Raw genomic sequence first — 21,495 nt, 5'->3', positions numbered from 1 at the left:
TGTAATTCTTTCATTGGTTTTGAGTACAATAAACCAACGTGAAAGATTTGTAAATAATATTTTAACAGTAAATTCATGTTCATATAACATATTTTAAATAATCAGTAACAAACTCTACCAAAATTAGGTTTATTATTTTACTTAAAAGAATATTTTTGATTATTTACATTTCATTAGGACAACAAATTGAAAAATGTTCACTTAGTAACTTAAAACTTTTGATTGAAACTTTTAAAACTAATCTGGTATGTAAAATTATGTTTTTATAACTTCTCAATTTGCAATATTTGCAGTTAATTTTAAATTATAATTTATTTTCAAACAGATGTAAACCAAAAATTTAACTCTAAGTCAAATATTAAAACACATAAAACCTCATGTAGAGCAGCAACATTACAGTAAATGCTTGATTGATTCCGATGTTTAGTAGTACACATAAGGACTGAGACATTATGGGTTTGTTTAAACCATGCGCTTTTAATAATATTGTAGAATAAACAAATTAATAAACTCAAAAACATTGCTCTATTCCAAGTAGGCTAATATTGTTTTATGTTACATTTAGTACAAAAAATGTGTCCTTGAGCCGGCAAAACAATAATATGTGCGTTTCAAGATAAACAGTATTTGTTGAACTTTACCTTTTGATGTGAATTGTTTAAATATTAATAACACTTTATACATTTGTATCAAAGCTTGATAAACTCTTTTCTTACTATATGATAGGGTGTAAATTAATCTCATAATAACACACACTGTAGTACTTTTTTCAAATGCATTAGGTTTTTTTTTACTTCATGCGATATTTTGGTTGCATAAATAATTTTGGTGATATATTTTTAAGTAAGAGTGAACATATAGAAAATATTATTTTAATAAATCAAAATTGAACTCATAGAGGTGATATTGTTTAACCCTTGGTAATTGAAGAAGTAGGTTCTTCTTTAACCATTTTTGTTACTTTTATAATAAAACGATTCAAGAAACTGACAGAGAATAAAATTAAATAAGCATGACACAAAACACAAGTGTATGAATTATAAAACCCAGGAATGAACTTATTTGGAAACTATGGCAACTTAGAGTGAACAAAAACAAAATGTATACTATTTAAAAAACAAATCATTGTCCAGCTGGTTATGGACAGTCTATTGGTGCACTCACTACAGCCATTAATAATTTATATTCAAACTAATATTACAAACATACAAAATAAAAAATCTAACTATGTCCATGTTCAATGTTTTTACTTTTTTACTCAATGAAAACTGGAATCTTTTGCAAGATTGTTTTAGCGTTCACTTTACCGAAACAAAATCCATAGACTAACTTCAAACGTCAGATTATTTATAATTCGCTTTCACTTTCTCAACTCAAGACTTCCTCCAGACTCCCTCCAGACTCCCTCCATACTCCCTCCATACTCCCTCCATGCTCCCCTCATGAAACTCTGCATCTCTCCCTACTTTCGTTAACAATACATTAACAAAGAAAAGCGGTGTAGAGTTAACAAAAAAATTAAGGTTTTCAACAAGATAACAGTAGAAAGATAACAATGATAACTGAATTATTAAAACAATGTTAAATGTTACTAACTAAGTTAAATTACTTCTTGATCAGCATTGTACGTGTTATTAAATTTACAATAAGTAAATAAAAGAAACATCTTATAACACTTAAAACATACAGGGTGAGTTTTAAATGAGTTCCCCCCTACTTTTTTCTACATTTCTCAAGATATCAACTCCGGACTACGTCAGATCATTGTGGAGTAGTAAGTACTTCATTTTGACTGGGTATAAATTTTTGGCCGCCATCTTGGATCCGTCATATTGGATACAAAGTTTTGTTTTCAAATGTAAAGGTAGGTTTTTGATCCATCATTTCAAATTAAATTTGACGCTGATTACAATGCCACAATTTGTTTTAAAAAATCTTGATCCATTCTAAAGTTATGAAGACTTTTTATAACTTTATTTTTAGCCCATTTTAACATTGTGCATTTACAAACCAAGACCATTTAATCAAAAAATAGTGCTGGATAAAGACAAGTAACACCACCAGTCATTGTTGACCTATTTTCACTTGGCTATGACGGATGTATATTTTTCGGCCGCCATCTTGGATCCACCATTTTGAAATGTGATAAATTATTTTAAATATAAGGTGGTGTTATGACCCATAATCTTTTTTAAACGAATTGTGGTCACAACCCTACCTTTACATTTGAAAAAAAAACTTTGTATCTAATATGGCAAATCCAAGATGGCGGCCAAAAATGTATACCCAGCCAAAATGAAGTAATTACTACTCCACAATGATCTGACGTGTTCCGGAGTTGATATCTTAAGAAATGTAGAAAAATTAGGGGGGGAACTCATTTAAAACTCACCCTATTTCCTAATTATTCTGTCTATTTTCTTGGCTATTCTATATACTGGTGCTGACGTGTAGTTTACAAGGGTTCTATGGGTATGTTTGGCTTGTGAACCTTTGGTAAGCCTTTGAATTTTGGTGCGTAGGGAGCTGTTACTTTGAGTTGTCTTTTTATTTTTTCACAAAGTAGGTGTTTCGATCTGTTAATGTTAGGATTTATTTCTTTAAGAAATTTGGGGGTTGGGGAATTTTTTACAATTTCAATATTGTTTTTGGCTATGAACTGGTTTATTTTCATATCATAATCACTTTCGTTCATTATGACAGTTGTATTTCCCTTGTCATCTTGGTTACTATTGCGTGGTTCTCAGTTAGTTTTTTATATATTCTTAGCTATTAGATGGTCTTGTTTTTGGTTTTCATGACGTTTTACATTTTGTCTAATTTTGGGGACTATGTATCTGGTTAATTTGTCATTTACTAAAAATCTAGGTATTTATGACTTCGTTAACTAGGTTCTTCACGTTTGGGAGAGCCTAGCTATTAGATGGTCTTGGTTTTTATGACGTTTTGCATTTTGTCTAATTTTGGGGACTATGTACAGTATCTGGTTAATTTGTAATTTACTAAAACCATACATAATTGTATTTATGACTTCGTTAACTAGGTTCTTCATGTTTGGGGGAGGTGGCAGACAATGGTTAAGTCCTTTATTCAGAAGGTTAGTCTCTTTGTCTTCAAATAATATGCCAGTTTTGTTTAAAAGTTTTGGGAAAAACTCAGGTTTGCATTCAGTATTGTTGTTAGGGTTAAATTTGTTGTATTTGTCGATAAGCTTTGTTAATTTGTTCTTCTGACTTTGTTTTTTCTTGCTGATTATATTATACAGTTTGTCATTAATATTTTCTATTAGACCTATTGTGTTCTCAGGACCTAAAATGTTGGCTAGATAAGTAGGTGTTCTATATAGTTCCTGATTAATCATGTCTTTTTGCCATAAAGTGATTATATATTTCTCCTGTAATCCATAATGTCTCTGTTTTTAATTTTGCAATTTGTGCTGATTTTGAGTTATTGTTATTAATGGTCACATTAACGCAGTTAGGCACAACTTTGTCCTTCAGGCATAGTTTGTTAAATTTGATGTTCTCGATAGTGTTCAGTAACTTTAACTTTAAGTTTTTGTAATCGTAGGAATATTTTATTTGCTCACAAATTGACCAGAGTTCATTTCCCTACAACCGGATATTGAAGCTTTAAATAATAATAAATAATAAAATAAATAATAATAGAATAAATTTGTTACCTTGTTGTGTGTTACCTGTGTAAACAAGGCAACAAGTTTATCTAATTTTATTATTTAAATCTTCAGTATCCAGTAGTATGAAAATGAACTCTGAGTGGTTTTATGACTGATTTGGTCATATAATGAAAAGGTCATTTATTTAAAAAAATTTAGCTAGTTTCATACATTTGAATATCTGAATTTTTAATGACGAGTTTTTAAATTCTTCCCACACATTTTTACAATTCACATTATGAAACTTAGAGTAGTAGGCAACAATTGTAGGCCTATCTATTCTATTATAACTTTTTTATTACTTATTTATTTTGTTAATAGTTAAATGAGGCATGTCTATTCACTGATAGAGTCAATCCCTCTTAACCAACATCGCATTAACCGATAATCAGATTATCCCCCAAAATATTACAGTTTTTTTTAACCAACCTTGCTTCGTGAGCAGTTTGGTTTAACCACCACTTTCTAAGGAATCTCGGGGATTTCCACTCCCACGCTTATCTCAACAGGCACAGGATGTGCCTAAGAATAGTTTTTTTGGTATTCATCCCAAAAATATTGCATGTTGCCAGTTTGTTATCAAGCACAAGCACATCTGATTTGTCATTTGTGCGGCAAAATCATAGATTGTGTTACAGTTTTTATAGCTAAGTAACTGATCGCTAGAGTAAACGAAAAAATCAACTTGTATGGAGGGCAGGGGATGAAGGCTAACAACTCCAAGGTCAAGATAGTTTCTGTGACTGGAGCCTCCAGTGAGAGGCCATAAATCATCCTGTGCGTCGTAACAAAATGGTGTCTAGTTTCTTCAATTTCGACAATAAGTTCTGTACTGTATTACGAAAGATTTCTAAATCATAAATTAATACTTGAATACTTACTTGAATACTTGTCTTCTACATCGTTGACCGACATGTCGGATAGATTGCGTCATGTTACTATTTACATATAAACACTATAAAACCATTAAAAAATGTCTAAATATACTTTTACTACTACTTTTGTGGCGGACGTGTCACGTTAAAAAAAGTGGTTCACTCTCCAACTCATGCAAGGCGTACAATGGCCTATTCAGCAGTCCCTCACGTATCTCCCTCTTAAAGTCTGGCAGGTCCATGTCACGCACTCGTTTAGGCAAGGTGTTGAATACCCTAATTGCCGAACGCGGGTAACTCCTCATTGTCTGTGCAAGTCGGCACCGAGGCATGTCAAGGTCTGGGGCTCTGCGGGTATTGTGGGTGTGGACCTCCTCCCTCCTGCCAAAGAGTCCCACCTTGTCCTTGAGTAGTACAAGGATGTCGAGGATATACTGGCTGAATACAGTAAGCACCCTATGCCGGATGAATATAGGGCGGCAGTGCTGCTTGTAGCCAGCAGATGACACTATCCTCATGGCTTTCTTCTGGAGCAGTAGGATGTCATGGGCTGCTGTAGAATGGCCCCATAGGACAAGGCCGTACGACACATGCCTGTGGAAGAGGGCGTGATAGACCATCAGCAGAGAGGGTTGACTTAAAGTAGAACGAAGTCTTCTTAGTAGGTAAGTAACTCTAGATAGCCTAACACATACCTTGTCTATGTGATGCTTCCAATTTAACCTGGGGTCAAGCCAGAAGCCCAGGAGTTTCACAGCCTCATCTTCCACAACAGGTTTGAGGGTACACAGGATGGTCTGTGTCTTGTTCTCATTCACCTTGAGCCTATTGACGGCAAACCAGCTCTTCGCTTCTTCCAGTAGGACAGTAGCTTCTCCACGGAGATCCTCTAGGTCTTTCCCTCTAGAGAACAGAGTAGTATCATCAGCAAACAGTAGAGTACGGTTGTTAAGTGAGAGGTCATTAATCATGATAGTGAAGAGCACTGGCCCCAGCACCGAGCCCTGCGGCACGCCGTGAGGTATGCTGCCAACGCTGGAAGAGGCACCTCTCAGAGTAACATACTGCTTGCGGTCACTCAGGTATTCAGTCAGTGAGCCAAGGACTGTGCCACCCACCCCATACCTACTCAGTTTATCAAGAAGGATTTTGTGGTTTACGACATCGAATGCCTTGCTCAAGTCGCACAAACTTAGCAGGACAGACTCACCCTCCTCAAAAGCACTGGAAATAACGTCAACAAGGCTTAAAAGTGCAGAAGTGGTCGAGTGTTTACCTCTGAATCCGTGTTGGGCTTCCGTCAGAATGGCATTACCTTCCAAGTAGGCTATGAGTTGTTTCTTCATAACGGTCTCTATCACCTTGGAGAAAGATGGGAGGATAGATATCGGTCTGAAGTTGGACAGGAGTGAAGGGTCCCCTTTCTTGTAGATGGGTATCGTCCGGGCTATTTTTAAATTATCAGGAAACATACCCTTAGCTAGGCAAAGATTGATCAGATCTGTGAGGGGTGGTGCAATTAAGTCTATTACAGATTTTAAGATATTAGTTGACACTCCATTTACATCTTGACTTGCCGAGGCTTTGAATTTCTTAACGGTAGAGATAATTTCATTGACACTCACCTTCGTCCAGCAGTTAAAGTTGTGTGTTTGGGTGAGATCCTTAACCGAATCCAGGGGGTCTGTCTGCAACACGGGTATATTTGTGATGAGTTCATCTGCTACATTTAGAAAATATGTGTTGAAATCATCAGGGGTGGCCAGAACTTCAGGGCCAGGACAAGGAGACCTGCAATCATTCACAATGTCCCATGCAGCCTTGCAAGGGTTGGGAGCGTTGAGGATTTTATCTGCATTAAACTTCCTCTTTGCATCCCTGACCTTAACACCATAGTCACACTTAATTCTACAGTAAAGTAAGTAATATCTCTGCCTGATATTGTCATCTGTTGCGCCCTTAAAATGATCATGAACAAGTAGCATGAGCTGTCGTAGCCTACCCAGGTCAGGGGTGTACCAATCCTTTGAACCTTTGGTGCCTTTGTGGTTTTTACCGGGAGAACTAGACATTGGCTTGGGCCGACTAATTTTAGGTGGAAATACATTGTTAAATTTATCACAAAAAGTCTCAGTAAAAGCTGCAAAAGCAAGTTTGGGGTCAGAAATTGCTTTCAGGAAGTTCCAGTTTATAGCAGATAATTCACTCCTAAGCAAGGGAAGCAGATCCATGTTTATTGTTCGCTTAACAACAGAGTATTTGTCTATCCATGAGGAGGAAGGGCTTACCTTAGTAGTCTTGACTGTGAGTACCACCGCACCGTCGTGGTCAGCAATATGAGGCCTTACCACCTCCGCCTCAATGTCCCAAGAGTTGTAATTGGTTGCTACAGCATCCAGACAAGCCTCCCCTCGTGTTGGAAGCCTCGTGGGAATGTAAAGTCCAAAGCTGCGAAGAAGATTCACAAAGGCAAACTCCTCGGGTGAGGGTTTCTCTAAGTGCACATTAAAGTCGCCACAGATAACTATGCTGTTTTTGTCAGATTTAGATATGTGATCGAGACACAGTTCAAGTTGGGAAAGGAAAACTCTAAAGTCACTGGCAGGAGATCTGTAGACTGACAACAATATTGTCTTAGTACTTAATATTTCTATAGCCGTGGCTTCAAAAACAAGTTCTTCACAAAAATCACTTAAGTCTATTGGTTTACAGTTAGGCCTGAAAATGTTAGATGCATAGATAGCAGTGCCACCGTTTTTATGAGTTTTACGGCAGTAGATATTTACAAGTGTTAGGTTATTCATAGTCCTATAAAAATCATGTTCACTGTCCTCTAACCAATGTTCAGCAATACACAAAAAATCGCAACTTACCTCATCAATAAAGACAGATATGAGGTCACATTTATTTCTAAGACATTGAACGTTGAGTGATACAATTTTCACTTCCGTTAGGCTTGTAACTGTTTTTTCAGGCACACTAAGTTTACTACCAAGCCTAAAATCACCAACGACAATGGATGGGTCTATGTTTGCAGTGTCTTGTATATGGTTCGGCCTAAAAAAGATCTATTTTGGCTTTTTTGGCTCCGGGGTCCTTTACTTGGCAAGAATTCTCTCACCAACACACCAGCAGGCCAAAATTTAGGCTCGAGCACTTCGTTTTCAAACTCCTCTGGAACACTCACTTTAAATGATTTATACGTTAAAAACCTTGATTTCAATTCCAAACACTCTCTGTCAGCTATGCCTTTACGTGACAAGTAGGCTAGTAAATCTTCACACGATGTATTAGGGGACACACGAGAGACAAATAGTTGAGATCTTCTGCACGCTGATTTCAGGTTGTTCTCTACTATACCGGAGCCGATAATGACACTCCTCCTATTTTTCACTTGATTTGGGACTACTGTATTTATATTCCGTGAGGAAATACGGTTTCTTTGAGTTGGGAGATTATTTACAACACTTGAGTAAGTCTTAAGAGGCTTATTTTCACTTGACGCTACACTTCGTTGAGCATTAGAAACATGGCCACCATCTTTGTTCTTATCGTCGTCATTTGCGCTTGGGCTCACGTCTTCTTCTTCATTTACATCAACTACTTCCTTTTCTTTTCTCCTTCTCTCCACAGACGATAACCTTTTTTTGGCCTGACTGCGACTGCACCTTTTTTCTGCTGTGAACACTTCGGATTCAATTTGAACACCCTCAGCTGCCTCTTGTATTTCGTTAGCTATCCTCTCAACCAATGGGGATTTTTGTTGGTTTGATTCACTTGTGTTTGTTGCAACAGGTTCACTTTCGTTGGTTATGCTTAAACTGTTATCAATATCCAAGATGTCTGCCTTGTTTTCAGAATTTTCCTTTACATAATTTAGAGACAAAAGCTTCTTGATTCCAACATTGGTTTTGATACTCTGATTAAACAACAAGTTTAATTTTCTAGTCAAATTTGCTTCTAATTTATCAATGCTTCCTTCAATTAGATTAAGCTCACCTCGTCTCACAGTTACGATTTTAGTTTCAGCAATATGGTCCTTTATCTTCAGGTCACAGTCGGCACAAAACCAGCTGACACTCTCTTTAACTTTGCGAATGTCGTTGATTTTTTTAACTGTAATCCTCACACAACTTGCATGATGCCAAATTCCGCAATAACCATCACACAATAGCGATTTATCCTCGTCTTTACATTTATTTTTACAGACCGGGCACACAGTAACGTCGATCACGTCCGCCATTACCCCCACTCTCTGTAATATTAGGCTTAGGTAATATATCTGGCTGTAATATTAGCCTAGAGTACCAAAGTTATTAAAATAAGCTTTTTCTATTGACTCTTGCCTTCAAGTATAATTTATACCACTTAAAGTATTTGACTTAACCGTGTTTTGTGTTTATTTGTGATTTTTCTATCAATTCAAACAAAGGGGGTAAGTGTAGTTTACTATATAAATAATAACGCAATCCTCTCCTGTGATCCTGTCAAGCATACATGATGGTGCACCTACTTTTGAATGGAAACATGTATCGGTCCAAGACATTATTAATGCTGTAATGGGCTTTAAACTCAAAGATGTGTATGGCATGACACATAATCTTTTGAAACACATTGTGTGGGCACTGGCACCTATACTAGCCCATTTGGTTAATGTATGCTTTTTAGTAGGTATTTTTCCTGCTCCATTAAAAGTCTCTAGAACTGTGCCTGTCTATAAAAAAGGGTCCCGTGACAATGTTGCAAGTTATCGACCAATATCGTTGATTCCTGTATTTTCTAAACTGTTTGAAGCTATTATGTTTGCTCAATTGTACGACCACCTTGAAGCACACAGCCTTCTGGTGCCTGGTCAATTTGGCTTCAGGAAAGCCAAATCCACTATATTGGCTTTTGATTCTATTGTACAATTAATTGTTGATGCTTTTGAGTCTAAGAAATCTACCTCCGTAATACTTTGTGACCACTCTCGCGCTTTTGATTGCGTGTCACATGAAATTTTGCTCCTGAAATTGGGAAAATATGGCCTAGAAGGCAGTGCTCTGAGATTGGTCAAATCCTACCTCAGTGATCGCCAACAGGATGTAAGTTGGAATGGTATTACATCTAAACCATTAGCTGTAAGACACGGGGTTCCGCAAGGTTCCATTATGGGACCTCTGTTATTTTTAGTAACAATCAATGACCTCTATACCAGACTTGAAGGTAATTGCATGTTTTATGCAGATGATACTTCCCTTATATCATGTAAAGCGACCCGTGAACAAGCAGAGCTGTCTGTTAAGAAGATTTTTGAGTCAGCCTCAAATTGGTTTGTTGACAATAAATTAGTGCTCAATAATGAGAAAACACAGTGCATAACATTTAGCCTATGTGATTCCCAGATTGTTCCTTTCCAAGAGCCTGTCAAACTCCTTGGTATAACCCTTGACCCCTGTCTCAATTGGAAAGACCACATAAGCGAAGTCTGTACTAAACTAAGTAGAGTAGTACATCTTTTAAGACGTCTAAGTGACCAATTGCCACAGAGTACCCTTAGAATGTCCTTCTTTGCATTTTTCCAACCTCACATATCCTATGGGTTAATTTTGTGGGGCCATTCACCCAATGTCGAAAAGATCCTGCGACTGCAAAAGAAGGCAGTAAGGATTCTCTGTCATGCTCACTATAAAGAACACAGTAAGCCCTTTTTTAAGAGACAAAGAATCCTGACAGTTGTAAATATGTAAATATTCCAATGCCTTGTTAGTATTAAGAACAGCATGAATGATTTACATGTAACCAGTTCAGTGCACAATCATGACACTAGGTTTAGTTCTAAGCTTGTCATTCCTCGGTCCAGGACTGATAAAAGGCGAGGTCACTTCCTGGTCATGTGAGAAATCTGGAAAGAAAGAACTTCCAAACCGCAATATTTGATTGGCTGATAGAAAATCCTTTTTTCAAATTCAAAGAGTTTTTTGAAACTGTATTTAGTTAAGTTTTCCTCTGAACCGCCTGTTTGCTGTTTTTGCATAGTGCATGCATTTTGCATGAACTGCATTTGTTTGTATATTTTTGTGCATGGTCTTGAACATATTTTTTTTCACATGGTTGGTTTTGATAGATTTTTGCTTGGTTTGATTTTTAAGTCTTGATATTTATTTTATTTTATGCTTGTACATCATGCTTGTACATTGACATAGCCTGTAACAATGTTGTTGTTGATTGGCCAAATAAATTCATTGTATTCATTGATATTCATAATGTAATTACAGCTTCGAAATAATGGGATTGCCAGTTTTAACCAACATTTTGCGTTATCCGACTTAGGTCCGGTCCCATTAGGGTCGGGTAAGACGGGTCTACTGTATACTGCAATTTTGTAATTTAAATAAGCTAAAGGACTGTTGTCTTGCTCAAATACAGGACATTTTTTTATCTTTGACCGACTGTCATTATTTTACCTTGCTGTTATTTTGAGCCCAAAATAATTGAGCGAAGCTCAATTTCCCTCACTTTGTAACTTATTTGTAAGAGAATCAGAGTGTAATGGCTTGACCAATTGATATAAAAATTTGGCCAACAACTAAAGAATACTGAGCACTATGTTTTGGTAAAAATATTCGCAAATTTCCTTCTGGATTTTATTTTACGGGTCACGCAATTTCGCTTGTTATTTTAATGTAAGTTGAAAGAAAAATTATATTGGTTTCATGACATATGGGTTTATCTCGTTTCATTTAAATAAGATAAACATATGTTAACTGTTTGTAACTGTTTTGTTTAGATTTCAATGTTTACTTTCATCTTAGGTTAAAGTTGGAATGTAACAGTTTATAAATGGAAGTAACAGTTTTGCTATATTTGTTTTGAGCATGCCTCAAAGGCCACGTCGTAATATTGGTCGTCGCACCAATAATGCAAATATTGTAGGAGAGTGGCGTCGTGAACAAGAAGAACCAGACGAAGCAGTGGCGGAAGAAGCTGATAATGATAGGCAGTTAGCTAATCAATTCCAACATGAATTAGATGTACTAAAATTATTGATGTAAATTAACAGACACAGATCTTGGGCAAAGAAGAAAGAAGCTCTTGACCGTTTAAACGAAATGTCAAATACACATGTCTAATCTTTTATCAATTCTTATTCTTATTCTTAACTAAATAAATAAACTAGGCTATCAGATAAATTTATCATTCTTTAGAACTTAAATAATATCGGGCAAACAAACGGTGAATTTGTTAGGGAACATATTGTAGGTTGTCAGGTGTTTTAGCCATTGTCATTCTTTAAATAATGCTTCGCTCATTTATGCGTCTAAAGTGTAACGGCAGACCACCCTAGTTATTGCGGAAGTGTATTCTACTAATAAAGAACTTCAAGCTGATGTGCATTGACCTATGCTTTCATAATTACTTTCTTCCGGCATTCTTTAAACATTTGTTTTCTTTGACGTTTTTTAACCGATCTTTATGAAACTTGGTATTTACTTTAAGGTAAACAAGACTAGTGTTAGAAAAACAAATCATCTTGATTCAACTAAAAATTTCAAAATGGTGGCTATTTTAATTTTTTAAACTTAAATTACTCAAAAACGGGAAATTTTATGAAAAATGCCAAGAATACTTTATTTAGGTTAAAAAGGCAAAAATATTCCTCTTGGTTCCATTTTACCACTAAAAATCGTTATATTTAAGCCATTTCTTATTCCAAATTTTTGTACTTCGTATTATTTGATAGGAAATTAATAATGCTAAATATAAGTATTCATGACATCTATTTATACAATTTGCCATTTTTGAGTAATTCAAGTTTTAAAAATTAAAATGACCACCATTTTATAATTTTTCGTCGAATCAAGATGAGTGTTTTTATCTCAGACTGGTCTTGTTTACCTTAACGTACATACCAAGTTTCACAAACATCGGTTAAAAACGCCAAAGCTACAAATGTTTAAAAACAAATACAAAATAGTCGATATCTGGCCAACAAAGCGATTTTGGAAAAAAAATTATTCTTGATTTTCACCTTGTTTTGACACATAAAACAATTTCCAGGAGTTTTGCTGTTTAATTATGGGACACCCTGTACATGTATAAAATGAAACTTAACAGAACGATTTTAAACATAAATTTTTTCCTAACATATAATATAGACAGCAATCAAAGATGCTGCATGTCGATAAGCGTTAAGCAAAAACACATCTATGACGTATTCAAGGACGTTGGGGGAGGGGGTTGATCGTGAACGTTGCGAAATAGAATGCAACGTGAGGCCGGCAGTCCACTCATGAAAGCGCGCGGGGGATGCGTAGCCTTGGCGCTGAGAAACCAGGCGACGTGGCAACGTTGGAATGACTCATCTGCAGTTGGTTCACACAGAAAGTGTCAAGTTCTTCATTTATATGTTTGTCGGGCAGACAAACACACTTTTACTACTGTCGGGGCTATTAACACACTTGTATGTTTGTCGGGACATCCCGACAGTCAGTTTTAAGGGTTTTGACATTTAAATGGAGTGTAAAGAAAATCTACCTTTACGTAGTTAATGCACGAACAGCAGTGGGTACATAATGCTGTTTGGTTCAAAAGTCCCGACAACTGTGTTTTATACAGGTGTCCCGACAAAGATTTGTAACCGGGGATGTGTGTCTGTGTCTGTGTGTCTGGATGTGTACAGAGCTAGGGACTGCACCTGTAGTCCGATTTCAATGAAATTTGGTATGTAGGCTTTAATCCATGGTATCTCCAGGCGTTTTTTTCATTTTTTTGAAATTTTGATTTTTAATGGGGATTTTCCCATAAAAACCCTTAAAAAACCGGAAAAATCGAATTTTCTCGAAAATGGCCCGAACGATTTTGATAAAAATTTAGTATGTTTTAGCCCTTTAAATTCTGAACAGAATGGTACAAATCCCATTTCTGTAAAAATTACGGTTCAAAAGTTATGGCAAATTATGTTATTTTCCCATAAAAACCCCATAAAATAACGAAAAATAGGATTTTAGAAAAAATCCGTTTTTAATTTAACATAGTGTATTATGGTCCTTAAAGTTGTAATAGTTTTTTCATAAAAAAAAAATAATTTTTAATGGGAATTTTCCCATAAAACCCCATAAAATAACGGAAAAATTGGATTTTCACAAAAACGGCCCGAACGATTTTGATAAAAATTTGGTATGTTATAGTCCTTTATATTCTAAACAAAATGGTACAAATCCCATTTCTGTAAAAACTACGGTTCAAAAGTTATTGTAAATAATGTTATTTTCCCATAAAACCCCATAAAATAACGGAAAATCGGATTTTCACAAAACTGTCCCGAACGATTTTGATAAAATTTTGTATGTAGTCCTTTAAATTCTGAACAAAGTTGTACTAATCCCAATTCCGTATATTTACTCTCACCGCTTACACATGATAAAGGTTGTTGACAAACTTATGGGAGAAAGAATGTGTCAGAATGCTGATATCGTTTATTTTCATACATTATATCCCAACAAACTTAATTATTTAGGTTACAAGATGAGTTATAGTTTTACACTCATCTCAACATCGCGATATTTATGTGATGATATGTTACCACCGAATACTATTATAGACACCCCTTCACCACAGAGACTGTGGACACTGGATCTTGACCTAGACAGTAGACACCCGAGAACTGTAGGTGAATGTGAAAGTGACCCTCGGCGCTCCAGCACTGCATCCGCGGCTCCGAAGGTTCAATGTTACGAAACTGGTAACATCCTGGTGCCATCTCGCCACAGGCTCACTACACCACGGGGGGGGAGGGGGGGGGGGAGCGCACCGGGTCATCAGCTCGTGGAAATTTGTACACGGTTCAACGATAACGTTAACTTGGGGAATCTTAGTTCTACAGGCTTCTTTTTCTTCAGAACATTTTCCTAAATTCAATGCCTGAAAATTAGGTTTGGTAATGGTTTGAGTATAAAACAATTAACCCATTTCCTGGAAATAGAAAAAGGAAAAATATACACTTTACATAATGACTTCAATTTAGTTCCAACAAATTCGACAAAAATATCCGAGTTTGGAAAGCGTTGTTTCCCTTATTCTGGATAACCCCCAAGGTATTGTAGGCCTAGTTTACTGACAGAGAACAGTAACGAATCGACGTTATAAAACTATCACGTATAGTTTTAACTTTCAACGTTGTTCATGCAAATAGGTCATAGCTATTTACAAAAAAATTAAAGTTTTGATGATTCCTGAAAAGTTTACGTTATGTCACTTACAATCTTGTTTGGCGAAGGCATTCGACGATAGTTTAGCCAACCGTTTTGTAAGTAATGACATTAGACACTTACATTGTCATTCATTTTTCAATTTGCGAGTGATTTTATTCAAAGATTTAATAATTATAGAACGCAATTTATCCATAAAATATAAAATTAAGACGATGCTTGTCTGTCAGCTTTTCATCACGCTAAATCATTGCACAAAAATAGCTGAAAATTGATAACTTAACGGTTACTGTACGCTCTACAAGACTGTTCCCGTTTGGATACCAATCCATGGCTGTGTCCCATGGGGTTTCATTGTTTAAATATTATTTTTTTACTGTGAACATTGATTGGCCTCCACCGTGTTTATATTTACCTTGTATACATTTTTCAGTTTTTTCCTCTGACTCTGTACCAGTTGACTATCGACAGTTAACAGCAAGTTTCCGCTCCAGTGACAGTGACCGCGACAGGTGTCGTGTCACGGTGATTTATCACAGTTACGGAACTGTGACAGACACCGCCACTGAAAAGTCAGCTTTGTAGCTTCTTGACGCACCGGGTGTATTTACAGTTTTAACAAGGTATAAGATTTGTAAATTGAATGTCTTACGAATCTTCTTAAAACTCAAATTGTTGAATGATGTTTATTCCTTGCGAAGCTAGGGAAGTAAATTGTTCAGAAACCTATAATCGGCGAGATGCATTTACAAAATTGTTCTTGAATACTCTATCAGAAATTTAAAAGAAATAGTATTTTTGTACTCATTAAATTTGGAATAACGTAAACTAACCATTTTAACACATACAAATATACTATCACGGATATCCAGGGATCAAAGGACCAAAGCAAGGTATGTATGAATGCATTAAAAAATGTATTAATGCTAGTAGTTTGCGGGGTCATTACTTTCCTGGTGGGGACAATTTATTGAGCAGAATAATCGGGAATGACGGCGATGATACCTCGTAAATCAGATCAGCTGTTTCTAAGGCCTACAGCCAGAATAATTCGTTAATCGAGCCAGGACATTTGGTTCCAGTTTCGAACCATTTTAAAACCACCTACCTTTTCAGGATCGAACTATTAACATGATGATTGAAGTATTACTAGTCGGTTTTTAGGTAAACTCTCAGTACTCAATAAAATAGCATGTGTTAAAATGACGCATCAAATTAAGATATGCATTTTAAAGATTTCGTCGTAGAAATCCACGTCACATAAAATTATTCCTACTCTTTCTTACACTTGAGTTAGGGTAGGGTTTTGATAATAATCGTAGTAATCTCATATATACAAAAACATGGGTTTTATTTACCTTGATTTTCATAATTAAGGTCTCAAATTGAAGGTATGCACGCACAGATTTCACAACAAGCATCGGCCATATTTATCTACTGTACTACTGGAATAAAAACCATACATTTGATTTATTTTCGAATTTTGACTCCAATTTATGATGTATTTCACCAGTTATAATTATATAATCCTATACATTTTGGTAAAAGAACCATCAGTGAAATACCGGTTTCATTTAAGCTACCTATTAGTTGTTCAAATCGGACTAGTTTCAAGCAAACGCAAGGTGAAAACCCAACATAAAAACAGTTTTTAAAAATGTTTTTCTATTATCAAAAATCAACAGCTCCAGAATGGTTTATGTTTTTATATGTTTTAGACTCATAATAGGCCTAATCAGTAAATTATAGGATTTAATTTGCGCTATTGATAGTTTAAATCAGTTAAGTTAAAGATACTGTATTACATACTCAATCAAAAACCATAAACTTGATTATTTCTCGAATATGATATTTATTTCAAGATTGCAGCATGGGCCCTCTAGTCGTTATACAATTTTATTGATTATAGACTCTTTATTGATTATACTATGGCCAATAAAAAGTTATTGTTTATTGTAATAGTAACAAAGTAATTGTCAATATCACAAATTTATGAAGAGATTATTTGTCAAAATCACAAGGTGTTTGATATCTCTCGAGGCAGTAATCCTCCAAATCCCTCAAATCTGATTTGCAACTTGAAGCGGATGTTGTAATCTCTTGTAACAAGAGCTGTCAAAACAACGTGGATACATTTTAAAACAATTTTATATGTGATTTTAAGCGTACTACAGAATTACTTTTTTTTACACATGAATATTTTAATATTACAATAAGTGCATCTTAATTTGCAAATAAATATGTAATGTTAAAATACAATACAAATACCCCCGCCGCAGCAAACCTGCAGACTAAGCGAATTTCCACTTGCCTAATTGGATTTTTACTTCCTTTTAGGCCATATTTATTCCCTGCCCTATTTAAATTAAATTGGTTTAACGAGTACTTAGGTTTTTTTTACTGGAAATGTAATAAGATAAATATTTTTTTGAAATTTGATCAAATAGGTACATATAAACGAGCAAACTTAATCATTTTTACGTCTCCATAAGAATAACATGGGAATTTCAAAATACAGTATTTTGTAATATCTCCGTAACAATTAAGCAAATAATAACACTTCAACATCTGAATTTATTTGTTTTTTGTGCTCTGAAGAATAGTTGAAAACTGAGCCGTGACATGCCCACCAAGCGTCCCACCAATGTCACGCCTCAGTTTTTTTATAGTGTGAGTACTGGCTTTGCGCCGGAACTCAGTCGGTTTGGGTCGGGCAGCAAACCTGCAACCCAGAGTCAATGTCCGCCTTCTGTCACATTTTCACCAGAAGGCCGGCGATTGTTGATTTGTAAAGACTTGTTTATCTTCGATGAATAACAGTGTTAATCCTTTAATGTCACTGTTAATTTTGTTCATCCGTTCTTCGTAGACTCAAGTCATGGTTTAAGTGTTTCGCAAACGTCAGATGAGTAAGTTGTTTGATATTTTGATTTGTTTAGGTTAGAATGTTTCTGAATTAGTTTTGGCCTTCAGCCACATGTTGAGCAGGCTTTGAGTGGGTTTTGGCTAGTGAAAGACAAGTATTAAGCACCTTCTGTGCATTGGAATTACTTTTAATTACCAATTACTTGTTTTTCAAGGCGCTAGACCCATTTCTGAGGCTGGAATTGAACAGAGTTTTGTTGGGCCTTTGGCCAAGCTTTGTGTGGTCAAACCACAAGTTTTTCTGGTTAGTTTAGTAGTTTTTGTTGTTTGTCTGGGGGCGGTGCGAGGGGTCGGCTCAGATGGTAGCAGAGCGTGGTTTTTTGGTTGCGTCCTGGGTGCCTTGTCGTGAAACTTCGGTTTCACGACTTGGATACTTAGAGATCCGATCACTGTCCACGTTCTGATTTGTTTTGAAGGGCCGTGGATGGATTTGATTTTTGGGTGATGCTGGTCTGGCAGTCTTAGGAATTTTTTGAAGAAATGTTGTCGTGGTGGGGTAAGCACACTGTTGAAGTTTTTTATTAGGAGCTCGCCCTTGGCCGAGTCACCGGGTGGAATCTGGTTAATGACTTGCATCCTTTGGGAGCAAGAGTGTCTAAAGCATGGCCAAACCCAAACCCAAAATTGAAATTGTGTGTGTGTTTACCTCATCACACAAATGTTAGGTGTTGTCGTTTAGTGTATGTATGTATGTGTGTATGTGGTGAGTGTAAGCCCGTGTTTTTGTTTTTGGTGGCTTAGGCGGTGTGTATGGGCAGGTTCTTCTGTTTGGGACCTCATCTGACTGTAGGCATTTCAGTCCAGAGCCTTTAGTTAGTTAATTTTGTGAATTGTTCGTTGTAAAATTTTTTGTGTGTGTTTTGTAGGTAGGTCGACTGACTGAAAGCAAAATGGGTTTGTTTGCTCCACTGCCCAATCCCATTGCTGGGGTTTTAAGCGACATTCGCCCGGTTGATGGTTTAGAGGTGGAACCTTTGTTAGAGTTTTTGGGAAAGGTGTTGCACCTGAAGGAGTTCCCAGGCATGGAGGACTCAGTAGTGTTGGAACTGCTGGTTCCACTCTGCCTGAGACCTCTTGGTGACAAATTGTTAGACTGTTTGAAACGGGGAGTAAATTTTGACAATTTTCACAGTGAAGTACTTGAGCTCTTTGTCCCCTTCAGGGTCATGGAGAGATTGAAAGTTGAGAGAGTGTTTCGACCTCAAAAGTTTGACGAAACTCTCAGTCAGTATGTGGGTGACATTCGTGGCGTGTGGCGTGTCCTACGGCTGGGCATCCCTGAAAACCAACTGGTGGACATTGTCTTGCAGGGGTTGAAGCCTGAGGAGCGGTCCAGACTGATTTTTGCTCCGAAGCCTTCTTCTTTTGCAGACCTGGATAGGCTGGTCATCCTTTCACGGAGCGTTCAAGACGCTGATTTTCAGAGGGAGCATGTTCCGGGGCATCTTCCCCAGACTGTTCTCCATCCCGTTGTAGCTTCCGTGGGTCAAGGTCCTGAAACACCGCAGAGACAGAGGCATCCTATTGTTTGCTTTGGTTGTGGTCAACCAGGTCACATGAGACGAGAGTGTCGTCAGAGGGTTGATCTTGTGACTTTGTCCAAAAACCTGAGTAGCTCGCAAGGGGAAAGTTTGCCTAAACCGCCCTGTGAGAAAGCTGTTTTGGAGAAAGTCAGTAAGAATTTGGTTTCTGTGAGTACTGCCCCTTCTGGGAGTGCTGGGTTCGGGGAGCCTCTGTCGCGGGGTATGAGGGAGCTTGCATGCATGGGAGTGAAAGCGGCGCGCTCAACTTGCCCACGACTCAACATCTTCTTAGGTAAAACGGTGCAGAAGGCCCTTGTGGATTCTGGGTCAGCCCGTTGTCTCATTTCCCTTTCCCTGTTTGAAAATCTAAAATCTTCTGGGCTAATCAAGCAAGTTGAGCGAAGTACCCACATCTGCTGGACTGCATCGAAATCCCCACTTCCAATCATCTATGAAGCCCGTTTGAAATTCAAGATTGAACATTTTTCTTGGGTTTGGAGTTTTTGGGTAGCCAAGGACCTTTGCATTCCTGTCATTTTGGGAGCGGATTTCATCAAGCATTGTGGCCTGATTTTGGATTTAGGCAGAGGCCAGTGCTTCTTTCGTTTCGCAAGACGGGTGCTCATTCCTTTTGCGGATGAAATTGTGGATGGTGCAGCTGTGGTCGAGCCTGAGACACCCAGCAAACCAAAAGTTGATCCTTTAGGGCATCTGACTCCTGGGGAGGCTGAAGCAATCGGAACCTTGTGTTCTCGTTTTCCTGAGGTGCTGACGCCAAAGCTTGGAGTCACCAATCTTTTGGAGTACGAAATCCGTTTGACTGACACCCGTCCAGTTCGTTCTCATCCTTACAAACTTGCTCCACCCAAGATGGATACACTCCGTGGAATCATCAATGAGCTTCTTGAAAATGGGGTAATTGAGCCTTCTCGCTCAAGTTACGCAAGTCCAGCTTTTCTAGTTCCAAAGCCAAATGGCAAGTCTCGAATGGTTCTAGATTATCGCAAGTTGAATGCTCAGATTGAAATTGACTCTGTCCCTCTCCCTGATTTGCACTCTGCGTTCGATTGGTTCGGTAAGGCCAAGTATTTTTCCGTCTTTGATTTGAACCAGGCTTACCATCAGATTCCCTTGAAACCTGAATCTCGACCTCTCACTGCCTTCTGCGTTCCGTGGAACTTGTACCAGTTCACACGTGTTCCCATGGGCCTAGCTGTGGGGGCCCAGACCCTCACCAGACTTCTGGACTCCATCTTCCATGACGTCAAGTTCAAATTCGTGTTCAACTATCTTGACGATCTTTTGGTGTACAGTGAGAGCTTTGAAGACCATCTGGTTCATCTTGAGGAAGTCATGAATAGGTTGCTTAGGGCTGGCCTTACCGTAAATCCTGAGAAAGTTAGTTTTGCTCAGGCTGAGATTTCTTTCCTAGGTCATCTAGTATCTTCACGAGGTGTCTGTATCGATCCGGCTAGAACCCAGGCTATCAGGGAGTTTCCTCCTCCCAGAGATGTCAAAGGCATTGCCCGTTTCATCGGCATGGTGGGTTTCTACCGGCGCTTCATCCCCAATGTGGCTGAGTTGGCGGCTCCGCTCAATGAGCTTCGGAAGAAGGGCACCAAGTTTGTTTGGGGTGAAGCACAACACATGTCTTTTGATCTTCTGAAAGAAGCTATCATGCAACCCCCGGTTTTGGCGATGCCAGATTTCAGTCAAAAGTTTGTTTTGCAAACCGATGCTTCCTCCGTCGCCATTGCGGCTGTGTTGTCTCAAGAGGTAGATGGTGTTAGGCAGCCAATTGCGTATGCCTCACGCACTTTGAACCCATGCGAAAAGAAAAGCTCTTCTGTGTATGAGTTAGAGTGTTTGGCTGTCGTGTTTGGAGTGAATAAGTTCAGGCGTTTTTTGGAACACAAAGAGTTTTTGCTGGAAACCGACAACCAAGCACTCTCGTGGCTCCTTGCACATCCTCGCCAGCTTGGGAAAATTGGTCGTTGGGTGGTCCAAATATCTTCTCTCAAATTCCAAGTGCAACATGTTCGAGGCACGCAGAATGTGATTGCTGACACTTTATCAAGGATGTATCACTCACCTGACGACCAACCTTCTGATCAGGAGGAGCACACTGGGTGTGCCGTGCTCCTGGAGTTTCCCCTTGCCTTTTCTGAGTTCATCCCACATCAGTTAAAAGATCCCGAGCTGGCTAAGATCATTGGTGAGCTTCAAAATGGGGGAGCCCACCCCCCGTATTTTCTGTCCCAGGGTGCCCTTTGTTGTCGAGACCGACAGCGAGGTAAACCCAAGAT

The 21,495-nt window shown here is 37.8% G+C and overlaps 2 protein-coding genes across 2 annotated transcripts in view; one reads left to right on the top strand and one right to left on the bottom strand.

The window, feature by feature from the left end:
- Nucleotides 1-21,495, top strand: part of LOC129005179 (protein-tyrosine sulfotransferase-like) — a 94,441-nt gene that overhangs the window by 37,224 nt on the left and 35,722 nt on the right. The window lies entirely within an intron of this gene.
- LOC129005203 (uncharacterized) lies at nucleotides 5,164-6,636 on the bottom strand. Its single transcript, XM_054434039.1, has 2 exons — nucleotides 6,177-6,636; nucleotides 5,164-5,454 (listed from the first exon to the last, which is right to left on the bottom strand). The coding sequence occupies exons 1-2, from the start codon at nucleotides 6,621-6,623 to the stop codon at nucleotides 5,377-5,379; spliced, it is 525 nt and encodes a 174-aa protein (XP_054290014.1). The 5' UTR covers nucleotides 6,624-6,636; the 3' UTR covers nucleotides 5,164-5,376.

The sequence above is a fragment of the Macrosteles quadrilineatus genome, unplaced genomic scaffold (assembly GCF_028750875.1).
Source record: "Macrosteles quadrilineatus isolate MER2022 unplaced genomic scaffold, UCM_ALF_1.0 Scaffold_1__1_contigs__length_201487025, whole genome shotgun sequence".
Taxonomy (NCBI): Eukaryota; Metazoa; Arthropoda; class Insecta; order Hemiptera; family Cicadellidae; genus Macrosteles; species Macrosteles quadrilineatus.
This window is presented reverse-complemented; position numbering and strand designations above follow the sequence as displayed.